This window comes from Dromaius novaehollandiae, chromosome 5 (assembly GCF_036370855.1).
Source record: "Dromaius novaehollandiae isolate bDroNov1 chromosome 5, bDroNov1.hap1, whole genome shotgun sequence".
Classification (NCBI taxonomy): Eukaryota; Metazoa; Chordata; class Aves; order Casuariiformes; family Dromaiidae; genus Dromaius; species Dromaius novaehollandiae.
In genome coordinates this window covers 51,183,683-51,200,951 of record NC_088102.1, presented here as the reverse complement: position 1 = coordinate 51,200,951, position 17,269 = coordinate 51,183,683, and the positions used below count along the sequence as shown (strand labels likewise).

The 17,269-nt window shown below is 41.9% G+C and overlaps 1 protein-coding gene across 3 annotated transcripts in view; it reads left to right on the top strand.

Annotated features, from left to right (window-relative positions):
* The window catches only part of EHF (ETS homologous factor), a 32,952-nt gene extending 16,057 nt beyond the window's left edge, over positions 1 to 16,895 (top strand). For 2 of the 3 annotated variants that reach the window (XM_026099983.2, XM_026099985.2), the window contains 8 exons: positions 1,846 to 1,945; positions 3,708 to 3,953; positions 4,283 to 4,342; positions 6,635 to 6,703; positions 6,795 to 6,863; positions 9,898 to 9,957; positions 12,521 to 12,716; positions 13,343 to 16,895. In XM_026099983.2, the coding sequence (XP_025955768.1) occupies positions 1,849 to 1,945; positions 3,708 to 3,953; positions 4,283 to 4,342; positions 6,635 to 6,703; positions 6,795 to 6,863; positions 9,898 to 9,957; positions 12,521 to 12,716; positions 13,343 to 13,442 (897 nt within the window). In that variant the 5' untranslated portion in view covers positions 1,846 to 1,848 and the 3' untranslated portion in view covers positions 13,443 to 16,895. The remainder of the gene's footprint in view (positions 1 to 1,845; positions 1,946 to 3,707; positions 3,954 to 4,282; positions 4,343 to 6,634; positions 6,704 to 6,794; positions 6,864 to 9,897; positions 9,958 to 12,520; positions 12,717 to 13,342) is intronic. The other variant, XM_064512800.1, reaches the window with a different exon arrangement.
* Positions 16,896 to 17,269: the final 374 nt, after the last annotated feature.

The following is a 17,269-nucleotide window of genomic DNA, read 5'->3' as shown; positions in this document are numbered from 1 at the left end:
TTTAAAATCAGTGTAATAAAGTGAAAGGCTTCCTGACACTTTCTCCCTCACAATACCAAGTCGTTTGGCTTTAACATGGGGCCAAAATCTGTCTTCTTTTATAGTCTGCATAAATTTACTGACCAAAACGACTGTCATCTTTTATTTGGCCATTTGGCATTTGGGATGTGAAGTATTTCTCTCCATCGCTAACATTTTATACCCCTGCACACCTGCTATGGGAAATCCTCCATACCAGTGGTCACTGAATCACAGGTTTGTTGGAATTAAGGGTGGAAAGCAAATGTTAAAACATATGTAGTTCGATGTTGCTATTCTGTACGGCTACAAAAGAAGGCCCTGAGCTGGGTTACTGTAAAGAGCTGTTCCCTGTGACTTACTTGCTAAGGCTTTGGATTTTAAAGTAATTCTCAGAAACATATATACATACATACATTTCCCTTCAAAATGTGCCGACTTGTAAGTTTTAAAAATGACTTAACGTATTGAAAAATGATGGAGGAAAATACCAGCCCAGGTGGTTTTCAGGCAGTTTAGAACCAAGGCTGGGACTGTTTCTAAGCGCCGTGCTCTTGGTAGCTCTTTTCTGATTGGCTTCAGTGGGTAAGAGGCCGAGACCAGCAATTTACTTTTCATCGGTCCATTTTATATTTCAGCCTCCTTTTAATTGCAGAGTGAAGTCTGGCTGTATTCACATGCCCTCCTGATGTCTGAAGTTTCATTTTTATAGACTTTGTGGCTTTCAGATTAGAAAATTTTTAAACAAGTTTGTTGTTCTCTGTGTATTTATACAAGAATAATGTCCCGAAGCCTTTACAATATTTAGCAAAATACTTTTCCGAACTGTTCAAGAATGTCTATACCCTATGTTTATAATATCCATTTTTAAACTTTTCTACTTTAAACCATTGGAAGATAGTATTTGTGTAAATTCACTGGGATGAATAATGTGTAATAAATGTGTGACCTATTTTTCTGTGATATCCTATAAGTAACTTAGCACCAGAGATGTATAACCAAAATAATAAAGACAGTTTTACTCATGGTGCTAATGCTGATGTAAATTGAAAGGAAACTTTGTGTCACTTGAAGCAGAGAATGCTGTTTTGGTGGTGGTGTCACTCAGAAATAGTTTGTTGTGGCAATAGCTGTCTTATTTACAAGATCGTTTAGCTTGACCTTCTGATTTTTCTGTAGTTTGAAACATGATCAGTGAGAACGTATAATGGACACTACTGACACGGATCAGATAAGGATCTGGTCGCTGGCAGAATATTCCCTATAACAGTACCTCCCTGTAACGTTATGGAGTGGGTCCTTCTGTGTGAAGAGGTGTCAGAGCAGGAGTTGTTGTCAACTGTGTAGTTTAATTTGCAATTATTGAAAAGACCTTTCTCTCACCTCAAAAAAAAAAAGAAAAAAAGAAAAAACATGTTTAAACAACATCTGTCTTTTTTTTAACTTTTGAAGTTTCACTTTAAATCACAAAAAAAAGTCAAACCACTTTGTATTTTGCTTCACAAACCTTGGCAATGTTCCTGTATTGCTCTGTCAGGAGCCTTGTCTTTTCATTAGGCTTCATTTCTGATTACAGATTATTCATTTATGGATGGGCAGCTGTAGAAACTTGCTTCTTGCATATGCAAATCAAACATGGTAATGTTTATCATAAGGAGATTTTGTGGCAGCTGAAAAGGGGTTGTGGCAACATGTTTCTTGATTTCAGTTGTATCTCCTACAAATGGAATTGGCTTGCTCGCTTCACCTTCGGTGGGCTTTATTTTTTGCCATTTACCTTCTGGACTAGACACGGCTCACTAAGCAAGCTCTTTGATTCACTTGCAGATCATGATTTTGGAAGGAGCTGGCAGAATGAGTATCAATTCCAGCAGCAACCTACTCCACCAGCAGCCTTCCTGGACAGACGGATATTCCACATGCAATGGTAGGAGGAAGGCAACAGCTCTGAGCTATGCTTTTCTTGGGGGGTCGGGGGCGGGGGTAGGGGGAACACTATGCCTTTAAATATACACCGGTAGTACTTTTCAGTGATACTCCTTCTAGCCTAATTTACTGGAGTTTTGCTTCTGGTAGGAAAATTTCTATTTGTTATTTTATTTGTGAAAGCTAAACCCCAACAGTAGGTTTCTGAAAAAGACCGGTTTATGGTTCATTTCATTACTCTCTCTTGAAGTGAATTCAGTAGCGACGACAGTGCCAGAATTTCCCTCTTCTCAGTCCAGAATTCTCTCTCTCTTACATTTACACTTCGTGCCCTCTCTGAATCAACATTATATTTCAATGTTAATCACCCCTCCGGCTTTGTAGGGGAGTAGTCTTTTTGCTCCTTTACTGTGTTTGCTTTTTCAGCTCAAATCACTAGATAGCTATGTAATTAGGCTGGCATTAGGGCACTAAATAGCTTGTGACCTGTGAACATTTTTTCTTACATACAGAACCATCTCTTCAATCCTATATATGCCTTCTAATGGCTACCAGATAGTGATGATTTTTACACCTAAAATAATTTACAAGGTGTGACACTGAAATTTATTTTAGTATCTTCTGATTATTGATATATTGAGGTATGTGTCATAGTCTCAGGAGAGGCTGTGAGGGAGGGGATCAGTGCCATGGAGACAACATGTGCCATGGAGAGAAGACACATGCTGGCGTGTGGCTACCACAGAGTGAGGCCATGACAGCCTTCCCTCTTCCTGTAATTCTCCACCTATGCCATCTGTCTGTCATTCCCTCACCCTGAAACTCTTCTGGCCCTTCCTGCCTTGCCAAGTGCGGTCTGCCTGATGTGCTCCACTGTCCTTCTTCTCAAGGGATGAACCCCACTGACCCCCTTTTGCTGGCCATCCTGTGAGGCCCGGCCAAGCCATCCTGCCGTTGCTCTTATCTTGTATAATTATCCTATCTCCAGGTACGATTTCTTTCCACATACTCAGGTTCTTTCATTTCTACATGTAAATTATTGTCGTGCAATGACGTATGACTGAGGGCTGTTTGGAAGATTGGCCAAGAAAAGATTCAGATAGCCCGAGAAGAAAATTCCGCAACTTCCATAATTAAAAACAAATTTTACAATTGTATTCAGAAATCACCTTAACTGACTACAGAGATAATGCGCACTTGTTAGAACACATCGTACTGAGGGCAATACTGATAGATTTTTACTTTGGAGCAATATGAGAGTGCCTTTGTGTTACTGTTCTTTGGCTGAATCCCATAGGTCATAGTCGTTCTTTATTCAGTACTTATTCAAACAAAATTTCTGCTGTACATTATGGGGATTCTGAAAGATTTTTCCATCATTATCTGAAGCACTGAAACTCTTTTCCCACACAAGGATCAGCATACCTTTGCAATGGTACTTGCAAAGGTACCTTTGCAAAGGTACTTCCAGCAAAGAATTTTGGTGTGTTTTGCCAACATTACTAAATTCATTCCTACTCATTCAACACACTGATAAGAAAGGGATAATGTAATAACTCCCATTTTTTAATCCGAAAGCTGAGGGGAAAAAAAAAAAGACGATCTGCTCCAGCAGTAGCTAGCGAGCTAGCATTGAAGACTGAGACAAGAATCTAGCTCTGTCGATATCCAGGGTGTGCAATTTAACTATACACCTTTCCTGTCCTTGGCCGAATCCCGTGGTGCTAACAGAGCCTGTAAACACTCAACATTTTCTTTTCCAGTGTCCAGCAGTTTCTATGGAACGCAGTGGCATGAAATCCACCCGCAGTATTGGACCAAGTTTCAGGTCTGGGAGTGGTTGCAGCATCTCCTTGATACCAACCAGCTGGATGCCAACTGCATACCTTTCCAGGAGTTCGATATCAATGGGGAACACCTGTGCAGCATGAGTCTGCAGGAATTCACTCAGGCAGCGGGGACAGCAGGGCAACTGCTTTACAGCAACCTTCAGCACCTAAAATGGAACGGTAAATAGACACCAGCCCACACAGGGACAGAGGCGCACATACAGTGGTCTGAATTTTGCGTTCTTCAGAAGTCACTTATGTTCTCCAGAAACCTACCTGGCAGATCTCATCCGTTATATTTGCTATTTGGCTCACACCTAATTAGCTGTATTGCTGTATTGCTTATATCTGATATAAGGCAGGAGTCTGAAGGACCAGGGGAAATGGTATGTGCCATCTTCCAGAATTAGCCCCCTGGCTCAACCATAGCAGTCCCTGCTTGGAGCTAGTATCTTTGTTTTTTCTGTGCTCGTTGATATACATCCTATCTACCATATGCTTTCTTGCAGGTCAGTGTGGAAGTGACATGTACCAATCTCATAATGTCATTGTGAAGACAGAGCAAACAGGTGAGTAATAGCTGGGTGACTTGACTTCTGATGGTGACCATAAGGGGAAATTGCCCATTTCAAGAGAGAGATCGAAGTAGCATTAATTACAATGGAAAGCATATTGTACAGAATAGAATAAATAACAGAAATATCAGTGAACGTCTACTGTATTTTTGATGTTTCAGATAGTACTACCGTATTTTAGTTTACATGTGATCATTTGAGCTGGGAGACTTCTTCAAAATCACTGCAAACATTTGCCTTCAGAGTCAGTCTAGCTTGCAGTGCTCAGTGAGTACAGCTGTGTAGATGACTTCATTCTTTGCTTCATTCATCGGATTCCAACTCAAAACTATTCTTTTCACAGTATTCTCTGCAAAAAAAAAGAGAAAAAATATTTTGTTGTGATAGTTGCTAATGCTTTGAAATATGAGGAAATTTCCAAACAAAAACAAATGTGAATGGAAAAATGAAAATGTTATGTTTCTTCATGTATTTCAATTGAAACTGAAATTCAGATAGTATTTTGGTTTGATGAAATCTGCATTTTTCCTGTGACAGTCTTTTTCCCATTGTGTTCTTATTTAAATTCTTTTCCTCATAGGATTTCGGTTCACCGAGAAAAGAACTGAAGCTCGGTTCAATACTCTTCTTTAAGCATGACTATTTTCTAGGTTCCTTTCCAGGAACACCTCTGCCCATATCTGGACACTCTCTATCCCAGTAGTCTTAGCTCTTATGTGTGTGGGTGTGCTCATGAGCCATGTTTTAATATCTCCTGGCAGAATTAATACATATTTGTACTGTGTGATGTCTTGGGCAAGGCTGGCCGGCCGGTTCACGCAGCTGAGCCAGCGGGGCCCATCCTCTCCAGCCAGGGAGGCTATTTGCCTGCTTCTAGCGGCAGACAAGCGCTGTGCTCCACAGCCCCATCCCTGCCACAGGCTCGCAGGCAGCAGGCTCGATGCTTGCTGTAGGAGAAACCACAGTAATCACTTAAGTCCCGAGTTACGAGGTCCTGGCGTAAGGTTAGTCCGCCCCTGGCTGGAGATGTGGAGGGCAGTGCACAGTCCTGCAGCTGTATGTCCTGGAAAGACCGCAGCCCGGGACAAGCAGCCGTGCCATGTCGCTGCCGAATGAGGAGGGTGCCGTTGGCTCAGCGCGGGGCAGCAGCGAGCCCCGGAGTAGCTGGAGCAGCCTCGCTTTTGGGGCAGGGAGCAGCAGGCTGGCGGGGTTGTGCTGCTGGGGAAGGAGATGTGTTGCGAGGGGTTAGAGATGAGGCTGATGGGTTCAGGGACGGAGCCTGCCTCATCCTGGTAGGCTACCGAGGTTGCTAAGACATGGGCACTGAAAAAGGCTGAACTGTAAAGACAGGCAGGCTCCTTACGTTCCTGCTGGGTAAGGTCTGTTTTCAGAGACAACATTTGGCAGATCAGGTGTCCAAACAAGCAAAGGGTGTGTGCTATTCTAGGAGCACAAGCTCTGGGTGCCCAAACATGCAGCTATTACTTAGCAGGCCTGCTAAATTCCTATGTCATAAGCAGTAACTCAGCCAAACATGATGATTTAGCTATAACTCATATTTGGGTTTTTTTGATTGTATTTATATGAATATAAGAATTTTTGGCAGCTCCTGATCGATGTACAGGTTATAAAGACAATACTCTGTTCTGCTTGTATTGATCTATCTGACCAGAAGGCTGTTAAAAGGTATTTCTCTTTAAGCATAAAGATGGCCTATAGGTGAAGCATGAGGACTTGACATGCCTGAAATAAAATGGCCCGACATCTAGGGTTAGGCTTTGAAGTTTCTCGCTATGTGTTTACACATGAAGCCCTGTTTCAGAGGGGACTTTCGAGTTCTACCGTTATAGAAATAAATGCTATTATAAGCATTCTTCTGTTCTACTAGATATTTGAGAACACTTTCACTTCCATGGCACTGAAGCACTGTCATAATCACCAGGGACTGAGATTTCAGGACTAGATCAGGTGGGAGAAGAGTTGATCTGGTATAGGAAAACCCCTACAAGGGAAGGCATAAATGATATATTCGCCAGGAAAGGGAAGAGTCTACTACATTATTTTAAAAAGTCAGTGCTTTGTCTGAGTATATTTGCCAGAGTATGCAAAACCCCATCCATAATTGGAGTGAAAGGAAATAATCTCCCATGTAGCCTTCTCATTTCTCTTCTCAGTTCTGTTTTGCACATTTCTTATTTCTACTGTCTTTCAGTGCTAACTATTCATGTCTGTGCTAAAAAATATGCTTTTGGTGATCTGATTTTCCTTTTGGTCTTTTACCTTCAGATCCGTCATTAATGGTGTCCTGGAAAGATGAGAATTATCTATATGACAGTGGCTATGGTAGCACAGTAGGTAACTAACATCACAGTACTTTATGCATTTCTGAGGTGTTTTTATTGTTGTCAGAGGATATTATTTTAAATGACTTCTTTTTAATTCCCAGAGTTATTGGACAGTAAAACATTCTGTCGTGCCCAGATCTCCATGACCACACCTAGTCACCAGCCTCCTGGTAAGGAATTTGTAATTATTTTGTTATTTGTTTGTCACTTGTCCCAGAGCTACTGACATGTAATAGTCTCCGTGGTCTTCTGTTGCAGGATTGAATCTGAGCCTCCAGTCATTTTAAACCAGGCAGTACTGATTCTGACAAGTCTTTTAGCTGTCATTATTACTGTAGCTTGCTTTAAAGACATGCTTCTCCCTTCTCTCTGTCAAGACAAAGAAGATCAAACAATCTGCATCCTCCACATATCTTTTAAAGTGCCTGAGTCAAAGGGGAAGATATTAGTGTCAGAGACAAGATGTTCCAGCTCTGTCTTAAGCTTTTCTGTAGTGTAGCTGAACATGGGCAAATGAGCACCGTGGTCCTCTCCAGATGGGGCTGTATTTCCGTAGGAGCAAGCGCTCAGTACTGTGCGGGTGGCAAGGCTCAGGGCTGCCCGGGCTGGTGCGGAGGAACCACGGGGCAGGTGGGGAGCCCTCGGCACCTCTGCACCCCATAACTCCTGCTGGACCCTCTCTCACCTGATGGTGGCTTCATGACCATCCCAGGGAGGCCACCGCCTGTCGTGTCACCTCTGCAGAGAGCTGTCCTGGGGATGCAGCAGAGCGATAATCTGCCTGCTGAAGAGAGCAAGCCCGTTTGATGTAGGGCTGGGTAAAGTGCAGGTAGCTCGCTGTGCATTGGGGCGCTCTGCAGGCGATGCCTCGGTGGCAGGGGCTGAGGACAGGGGCAAGAGTGATGTGGGGAGAAAAGAAGAAAGCAGAGATTGTGGGGGAGAAAAGGCAGGACCCTCTTAGGAGGCTCTTAAGCAAACATGTGGAGAGAGAAAATGGTGGGAGCCATGGGAGGATGAGAAAGGAGAACATGCAGCCGTGGACGCAGCCTCACAGGCGTTGTCTCTGCGAGCCACATTCGTAGCCATTTGCCCGAGCCCGGCTCCCAGGGGCTGCCCAATGCTGGCAAGCACGCCGGTGGCAGGAGCAGCATCTGCGTGCGTGTTTTCCTTGTGTCCTGACCCCTGAGCACAGCCAGCCTTGCCAAGGTGACATACGGCTTCAGCTAATGCACACAGCAATAAATAATAATAATAAAAAAAGACCTAACCAGAAAAAGAAAACCACGAAAACCTTAAAAAAAAAAGCACCCTGTTTGCTTTCTCTGCTGCCTCCACCCACTCTCATAAAATGGCTGCGAGGATTTCAGAGCTCTCCGACGGGACTGGGGACCTGTCAAGCTCCTGGCTCCGTGTGTTTACCCACTGACTTGTTGAGCCTAGAGCGAGGGTGGCACGCCAAGGGCACAGCCTCCCGTAAAAACTAAATTTGTATATCCCGTAAAGAAATGGCTCATTCCTGAATCATATGCAAATACTCTGCAACCTTTTGTCACAAGTTTTGCAAGACAGCTTTGTTGAAACGGCATCGTAACTCTTTTCATCTGTCAGGCCCCAGCCTCCTAACGTCGCGTGTTTGAAACTGGTCTCCATGTAAGAGCAGAGGCAGAAAGGGAGGCTATTTACACAGCTGAAATCAAGAATAAATCACTGGCCAGGTAGAAGGCAACTGAATTTCCAAGAATAAATCTCCAGCTAAATGGAGCATAGCAAATATTTGCAAGCGGATTGTGGGATTTTAAAATGAGGGGGTTTTAAATAAGAGGGTAAATAAAGGACCTGGTCCTGCTGTCCTCACTAGGTGAAGTTCCCAGAGACTTTTAATAACAGCAGGGGAATCATAATCTGAGGAAAGGCAAAGAAATAAGCCTCATTTTACTTTTTCCCCCCAAGCTGAGTGGGGTTCTGGCTGGTTCCTGCTCTTTGAGTGTGGGAAGGCAAAATGACTCAAAGCATATTTGCAGCTTGGGGGTCAAGGACAGTAATTACATCAAGCTCAGAGTAGTGGGGTTAGACTTATCCTCTCTGACCTGTTCAGTTTATATATCCAGTTATGTATGAATATAGCAAGTGTGTGAATAGCTTTGCATCTACCTTTTCACATGCAGTCATTGCAGTTGCTTGTGCAGATCCGAGAAGTTTTTATGCAAATGAAAATTTCCTGTGAGTCATTTGCACATGCAAATGCCTGGTTTCTATAAAAAGTATGATAATTGTGCATTTATAGAAGCTGGGAAAACGTGCGTGGGACCTTAAGCTTTGCTTTATGGAATTCAGGCACTAAACACACCAAAAAGCAAACACAGGAGGGGCTACTTCTTAGAACTAGCCCACGAGACTGATTGAGTGAAAGCTATTAATTAATGGCAATAGCAGAGCCAGACTGTGGTTGTTTTAGGATGAGAACATGAAATGTGCAGACTGCGAGGTAGGTGACAGGGATGAACAGATGGAACTTTTCTTTTTCTCGGTTTCCGAACGAGCGCTCGTGCCAGCAGTGCGATTCCTCTCGAGGCTGGCTGCAGGTGAGAAAGTTCCATTGATGAGAAGTGGCATGTTGCTGTGGCTCAGAGCCATACAACAAGATCTGCACATCCTGCTGCCAAAAAAACTCCTACTAGCGCAGTCCTGTTCCCACACCCGACCCCCCCAAACAACAGCGCTTTGCCAGGTCATTATGTTTTAGTCAGGTAGGTGTTCTGTGCATCAGTACCAGCACATACATTTCACATTAGATCATCTCTGCAGAAACAAATAAGCCCCTAAAGATACATGCTTCTGCAAAGACTGAGAAATAATGGGACAGTTCAGGATTCCTTTTATAGACGTGATCCTCTTATTTTCCTGTCTCTCACACATAGCATGGGGTGAGGTATTTGTTAATCTAATTTAGGTTTCAAAAGCCAAATGTTTACCTCTGCATTCATTCTTTATTCATCAATGGTCTCTTTGTGAAGTGTGCTGATTAACATATAGCACAGAAAACAAAACTCTCCCCCTCCCTCCTCACTTAGATTACCTTCTGAAAAATGATTACCTTTAAAAGAGATATTCATTCTTTTTTGTGGTTTTATTTCTTTCGACCTGCGAGTCAATGGAAAACCTTTAATCAAATTTACAAATAGTCTTCATTTGCCTTCTCTGCAGATTCTTTAGAAGTGAAAAAGACACAAGAGCATACCCCAAAGTCCCACACCAAGAAGCACAGTAAGTCTACATCCGTGGTTATAATGGTTATTTGATTGAAGGAAAAGAAACACGTTAAGTGTAAATCCCCTTCGGGAGGGAAAAGGAGGCATTCTGAGTTCATTTTGAAAACAAGACTGGTTAGATGGAGTTACTGCGATTGAATCCTCCAAGGACCTGACTGCTTCTGGTACTATTGCTTACATGATTTTTGACTCAGTACAGATGTATATGCTTTTATCATGGAGAAGTTACAGGGAAAGAGAACCAGAAGTGAGTTGTCCCTGCCCGGTGCTGAGATAGGCTGGTGACCTGGAGTACAGGAATGACAAAGGAGCCCCCAGGATTAAACTGGAAAGGTTCATGCGCGGGCAGCGCCGTGCCCCGCGAAGTGCCACCGAGATGTGCAGGGCCGGCACCCGCGGTGTGCTGCCCCGGAGACCCCGCTCAGCGGCTCCTGGCAGACCTCCCTAAGCACGGCACCACCAGCCACCAACGTCACCACCTTCCCCTCTGCTTCCGCTCTTACTCTGATGTTCCCCTCATCATCCTGCCTCTTCTGGTTCTGATTCTACCTGAATCTGACAAAAGGCTACAGTAATTGTGATTTCCAGGTACATTTCCATTAATGTACTTCACTGAGACTTTTATACTGAAAATGTCTTGCCTATGTCTTTTGCAACCTGTGTCATTCCCAATTTAAAATAGACATCCTTTATATTGGTCCTTTGCTGTACTCCGTAGTATTCGATTTCATCCTGCTTCAATATGTCCTTAAGTTTACCTGATTCTTCCTGACTTCTCTTCCTATCCTCTCTCACATGGACAGTGCTCTCCAACTTTGCTTGTTCAGAACTTGTCATCCACACGACTTATTCATTTCCCTCCTTCCCTCCTTCCCTCCTTCCCTCCTTCCCTCCTTCCCTCCTTCCCTCCTTCCCTCCTTCCCTCCTTCCCTCCTTCCTTCCTTCCTTTTGTGCAACAAGGTTGCTAATATAAGGATCAGATAGGACTGGACAGAAGACAGACCTGGGAAAAACGCCATTGCAGACTTGGCATATAGACAGGGTCACCTTGCAGTGCTTGGCTAATCCCCTACGTTTCGAACTTCAGCAGTACTGCTCTGTACAGCAGTCTATCAAGTATTTTACTAATGTCCACATGGCACACCTTTAAAAATTATTATATCAAAGAAAAATACTGGGTCAGTCGACTGCAATCTACCTTTAATAAATCCATGTAGTATCGTAGACCAGTTTCTGTTTACCTTCATATCTTTGACTATTTTGTTTCCTTCAAAACTTGTTCTAAACCCTTGCAAGCTGTGAAATCAGACCAAAGGACTCCTATTTTGCTGGCCCACTTTGTCACTGTCTTATTCCTCAATCATAAACTACCACCTCTTGGTAGATTTATTTCGCCTTATTCTCTTGAACCTGGACATTCTGGTGCTCTCTCTACAGTAACTGTGAGATTGAGTTGTGCTTAAATTGGGAGGCCTGCATGTTGAACTTTGAGATCTGTTTTTGCCTTTTTATGTTCATTTCTATTCCCATACAATAATTTTCACTAATCAACCTGCTCTTGTCCTCACCTTCAACATGTTTCATATCAAAAACAGAGGCAAATTATTCATTTTGATGTTTGGCTATATCTGGGCTATCTTAATCTCTAGCTCAGTCTTCAGCTTACTACCCTTGTATTTTCCCTGTTTTCTTTCCATTTATATGGCTGATTTTGTTTTTTATTATTTGCTTTTAATTTCTTTTGCAAAGTGTAACACAGTTTGTCTTCTGGTGATTCTCACATTATCCTTGTATTTCAAGTTCTCACAAAGATATCACTCCTTTATTGCTATGTCTCAGTTTTTTTTGATATTTCATTAACTCATTGCATGCTTCTTTTGGAATTTGTTTTGGAATTAGTCTCAGTCAAACTTTATTAATATCCTTTACCAATTTGAATTTGACTACCCAGCTTTGTCACTATCCTTCTATCTGCCTTACTCCTTACTTCCTCAAGTCTATCTAATAGACTGAAGACAAAATACTCATTAATGTGGAACATCATTTCACCTCCTTTGCTTTCTATCAGTCTGTCCTTAAATGCATACAGCTTCAGTTCCTGCTTTACAGTTGTCCTGGCTGTTTCACAATACCTCAGTTGCCTCCATAATATCAGGTTATGTGCCATGCCGTAGAAGCTTATCAGGAAAAATGGACAAGTGGGCTCAGGTGAAGTCTTAAATGTTATCTTTGGGGTAGAAATAGTGCCAAGTGCAGTGTGAAGCAGTGGCTGGTTTGGCCTCAGCTTCCCCTCATTGCTGGTGTACCTTCCTGTGCTCTTACCAAGGGACTCAGATTGCCAAAGACTGGCTCTGAGCTCAGGTCTCAGTGTAAGGGTGGTCAGTGTTATTGCCCATGCATCTCCGAAGCATGGGTTCTGTGGTGTGGGAGCTGTGAGCCAGCTGTACAGAACAGTCATTTTCTGTGGATGACACACCAAAACCAAATGGCATAACAAAGCCGAGCCTACCCCCAGAAAACTCCTTAAACTCTTTCCTCCTGCCCCCTTTTGCTTTTAGACCCTCGAGGAACTCATCTCTGGGAATTTATTCGAGATATTCTTCTCAATCCTGAGAAAAACCCAGGATTAATCAAGTGGGAAGACCGGTCAGAAGGTGTCTTCAGGTTTTTAAAATCTGAGGCTGTGGCTCAGCTCTGGGGAAAGAAGAAAAACAACAGCAGCATGACCTATGAGAAACTCAGCCGGGCTATGAGGTGAGCTAAGAAGATGCCATAGAAACCTGGGGCAGATAAAGAGTCACTGCCTGAACTGAGAACACAGTTAATTTTTCAAAATGAGTTGTAAGCAGTTCTTTATTATATCTCCAGTTGCTTTATTTGACAACCAAGTCTCTCACACCGATTTCGAGAGTGTTACATTACAATTTTGTTTGTCTTTTCTTTTTCCTCCTCCATTTCTGTATAGTAGGTCCACAAAAACCACCAACAGAGCTGCTTGACTGTAGGAGGGAAAAATGGGCAAGTGGGCTGAGGTGAAGTTCACAATGTATTTTTAAATGGAAGCTGAGATTCTTACCTGGTCTGATTTCAGATGCTGCCTTATCTAGAAAAAAAATATGAAATTTTGTGAGAGTATATGATAGATATGGCAACACACTGTGACTTGAAAAAGGGTGAATTTCCAATTCAGAAGATAAATAAAAAAGAAGATAGTAATTTTTTCTTGACTCTCTTTCAGTTAGAATAATCTTAGGTATTATTTATAACAATAGAAAATAAAGGCTTTTAAAATGGCTGTGGGATTCCCTAATTGGCACTGTCCTTTTAGGACTCTACAGGAATTTAATCTTAAATCTCTTTCTATATGCTTCTTCTAACAGATATTATTATAAAAGAGAAATCCTGGAGCGTGTGGATGGTCGGAGATTAGTATATAAGTTTGGAAAGAATGCTCGTGGCTGGAGAGAAAATGAGAATTAAATATGTCAAGAAACAGCATTTAAAACACCTGGATGTAAATATTCAAAGACTATTTTCTTATATTTATGTACCAAACGGGGGTGAAAAGCCAATTCTACTTCTGTCGGGAAGAAGGAACATTATCATTATTGGTGTTAAAATTATTTTATTTGAAGTATGTCCTGTATGGGGAAAAAATGTACACAGTTTTCTGTGATATATGATAACATTATAGAATTATGATTATTTTTCCCTTTTTGTGAAGTTTTTCTCTTTTTTTTTTTAAATCATACAGGCATAATGTGACTTATGACAATGCTGTGAGTCATGCAAAGAAAGGGAAGGAGGGAAATACTAGGGCATTTAGTGAGTATGATAGTCCACTTCAGAAGGCAACTATAAGTGGAGGAAACAGTAAGCATCTCTGAGCCAAGTAGTCTTGTTCCGTAATCATCTGGTTTATAGCTTTCATTGGCCAATATCACTTGTTCCTTCCCACCTCCGATTTCTGAGTGTTTAAACACTTGCTGGCTTCCAGTTGCTTTTGTTAAGTTGGACAGTGGGTTCAGCTTCAGTTAGCTCATCCCAGCCATAAGGATCAGTGGCTCTACAAGGTGGCCATGAGTGTTTGTTTGGAGAACCCATACTATCTCCACCACTGGTACCTTCTTTTGTAGGCAGAAGTTCAGGACCTGGCCTTGCCTGGTACTGAGTATCCTTCATAATCTCCACAGGGCATTCAGCTCATCCCAGGAAAAGGGCTATTTGTTTTCAACTGATATCTTTGAGGTGAACTGCAAGAAGAGAGTCAGTCTCAGGGACCAAAAGCAATTGAAGGGAGATAATTGTTTTCTGACTGGGAGAACTTACTAAAATGCACCAGTTTTCTAGTAGAAATAATTAAAAACCCTCTTATATTCCTAATTAGAGCATTCAGCCTCATGCCACGTAAATTGGTGAGGTAGTAGGCAAGCAAAACAGATATACTAATCCCATGGCCTGCGGGAGAAGTCTCCCCTGTTCCTTCAAGCCATATGGTCCTCCTGGCAGGTCAAGTCTCACTTGGACAGATATTTTCAAAAAACCTTTGAGAAAAGCAAAGCTCCATTGCATCTAAAATATGAGTTCACTTTGCTTTTCTCAAATCTAAATCTACATTCTTTGTATTTGTCATCTTTGCTTGGGATTCTTGGTAGGGAAAGAACCTGCCAACATAAAGACACTCAGACTGGGGACATTCAGATCTGAGTCAGTATTTTGGGCTCGTCTCTAGCAGTGCTATGCGGAGACTGAACGTTCATCGGCAGCTTTTTCTTTCTCCAAATCACAAATGCTTCCTCCTGGAATGAAGTACATACAGAACATGGGGAAATAAAAAAATAGAAGAGGCGGCACTTCACCAGGTCACTGAGTACGTGAGCTGTGGGAGTTGAGAAACAGGATTTTCTTGGTGATGTTAACAGAGGTGAAACCAAGATCGATTCCAGTTCACTTTTTTCAGGGACGGGGAATTTGGAAAACAGTATCAATAATGGGGGCTGAGAAAACCAGGACCAAAAAAAAAAAAAGAGAGAAATTAAAGCATATTAAATCTGTACTGGCAATATCCATTTCCTCAGGCAGCACCTCGATTTGATTCCAGATTTGCCTGAAACGCAGCAGGGTGCAGCTGGAGGTTGTAGGCTATTCCACTTTTTGTTTGTCCTAAAAGGAAATAGAGATGAAACCAAGAGACAACAGAATTATCAATATAAAGGGTATCAAATGTGCTTAGCAACAATTTGTAGGCAAACATGAGAGCCTAACTTGTTATCTACACATGTAGGGCATGTCAAACAATAACACTGCCTCCCACACCGTGTATGCCAGAGCTGTCACCATCAATTACCCATACATGACAATTTTTACTTTTCATAACCTGGGTGGAGAGAGGTTCATCTTATTTACAAATCAAGTAATAAGCCTCTGTACTTCAAAGCACTTTTTTTCTTTCAGCATATCTCTCTCTTTTTTTTTTTTTTTTTTTTTTGACTGACTGAGCTAGCATTGCTTGCTTTTGTGCGACTCACTAATTTCCTCTTTTTCAGCTTGATTGGCTACATTCCACTCCCTTTGCCATCGCTTGTAGTTCATATAACAAGAGCCAGGCCAGCAGATCAGGAAATCACCTTCACTTTGCTCCAAAGACCGTTTCTCCCCCCACCCCGTGTTATTTGCAGCTCGTCACTCCGTGCTCTTCACCACTCCAGACCCCACCTTAGGTGAAAACCTGAGGTCAGTGGTACCATCACAAGCCCACTGGCACCAGCTTTTCACACTTTCTTGCTTTGGGAGCAAAGAGGAGCAGTGGAGAACGGTAGCCATACTGGTGTACTTCATCTCAGGTTAACATACACCTTCTAGCAACTGATTGTAATTCCTATCGTAAAGCTGCTTTTTAACCAGATCTCTCACCAGACTTCCTAGGAAATAAAATGAACTTGTGGTTATACATGTGTTGCCCCTCTGTGACTGAGCAGCAGCTAAACCTGCTCTTAAAAGTTCTGAATAATAAAGCTTCATTGCGAAGCCTACTGTATAAATCTAGAGAGCGGTTTACGCTGGCATGCAGTATAAATGCCAGTCTTTCACCGCTGTATCTTTCAGCGTGGGGACACCGTGCAATTTGTGTTCCCTTTCTGCAGAACTTTTCAGACTAGCTACTTGTCATTCAGCAGTACAAGAGCACAAAGTTGGAGTAGAAGCCAGCCAACGTTTACTGTTTTACAAGTATATTAACCTTTGCCTAAGACAAACACAAAGGACTGTTTAAAAATACAATTCTTGCCAAGGACAGATGCAACCAACCAACCAACGAACCAAAGGGAATCCTTTTACCAGACATAAGCAAATGGAGAAAATGAAGAGATTAATGTTTATGTAAATTACTATTTAAACAAAAAGCATTTCTGATTGCTCTTTTATTTTATATTTCAGAAGCTGAGCAATCATATTTTTAGATGTATCCTTTAAGTTAGCAGCTGCTGAGCTGGTAGCACCATGTGTATAGATTTTTATTGTACCATAATTTTTCATATGTATAAAGCTCTAGATAGCAAAGTATATTATATTTATATAGTTACATGCAAATCACAATGTCAAAGGTGTTGGCATGAGCACTCTCAAACTGTATCTTCTGCACAAAATTAGAGCAAAACATCCAGAGAAACTGTTTGTAGGTTGATGAACTACACAGACATTAAAGTGCTCAGTTATATTTTCATCTTCCTTTCTACAGCAAATTGCATAATTCCTGCTTGCTTCTCACAGCATCTTCAATGTATAAATGTAGAAAAAGATCCACATTAGATATTTCACTATTTCCATTGTACATCTCACCTTGGAAACTATGTATCACAGAATGGTTCTAAAGACTGTTTCTATTTTTATGGATATGCTGTAAATTCAAATAAAACAACTCATGAAAGAAATTTACTGATGAATGCTTATCTTCACTTTTTTATGTCTTGAGACTGAAAGTGAATGATGTGAATTCTTTCAATGTGGAGAAAGAAATAATGTAACTACCACAAAATCCAACAGTTAAAATTTATTAATATGCTGAATAGCCCACTTATTGTAATGTTATTATGCCTCCAAACCTGGTTCTTATGTCAGAGGGCTCTCTGGAACGTTTGCTTGTGTAGACAGGGCTAGACTGCCTTTCTTGTTCAGCTGCTAGACTTCACAAAGGTCTCGCTTCAGCACTGATTGAACTTCAAGGTATTTTAAAGAGTGCACAAGGACTCGGCTGAATAAGGACGGGACTACTCACACTGAGCACTTCCTTAACTGAATTGAGGCAGCAA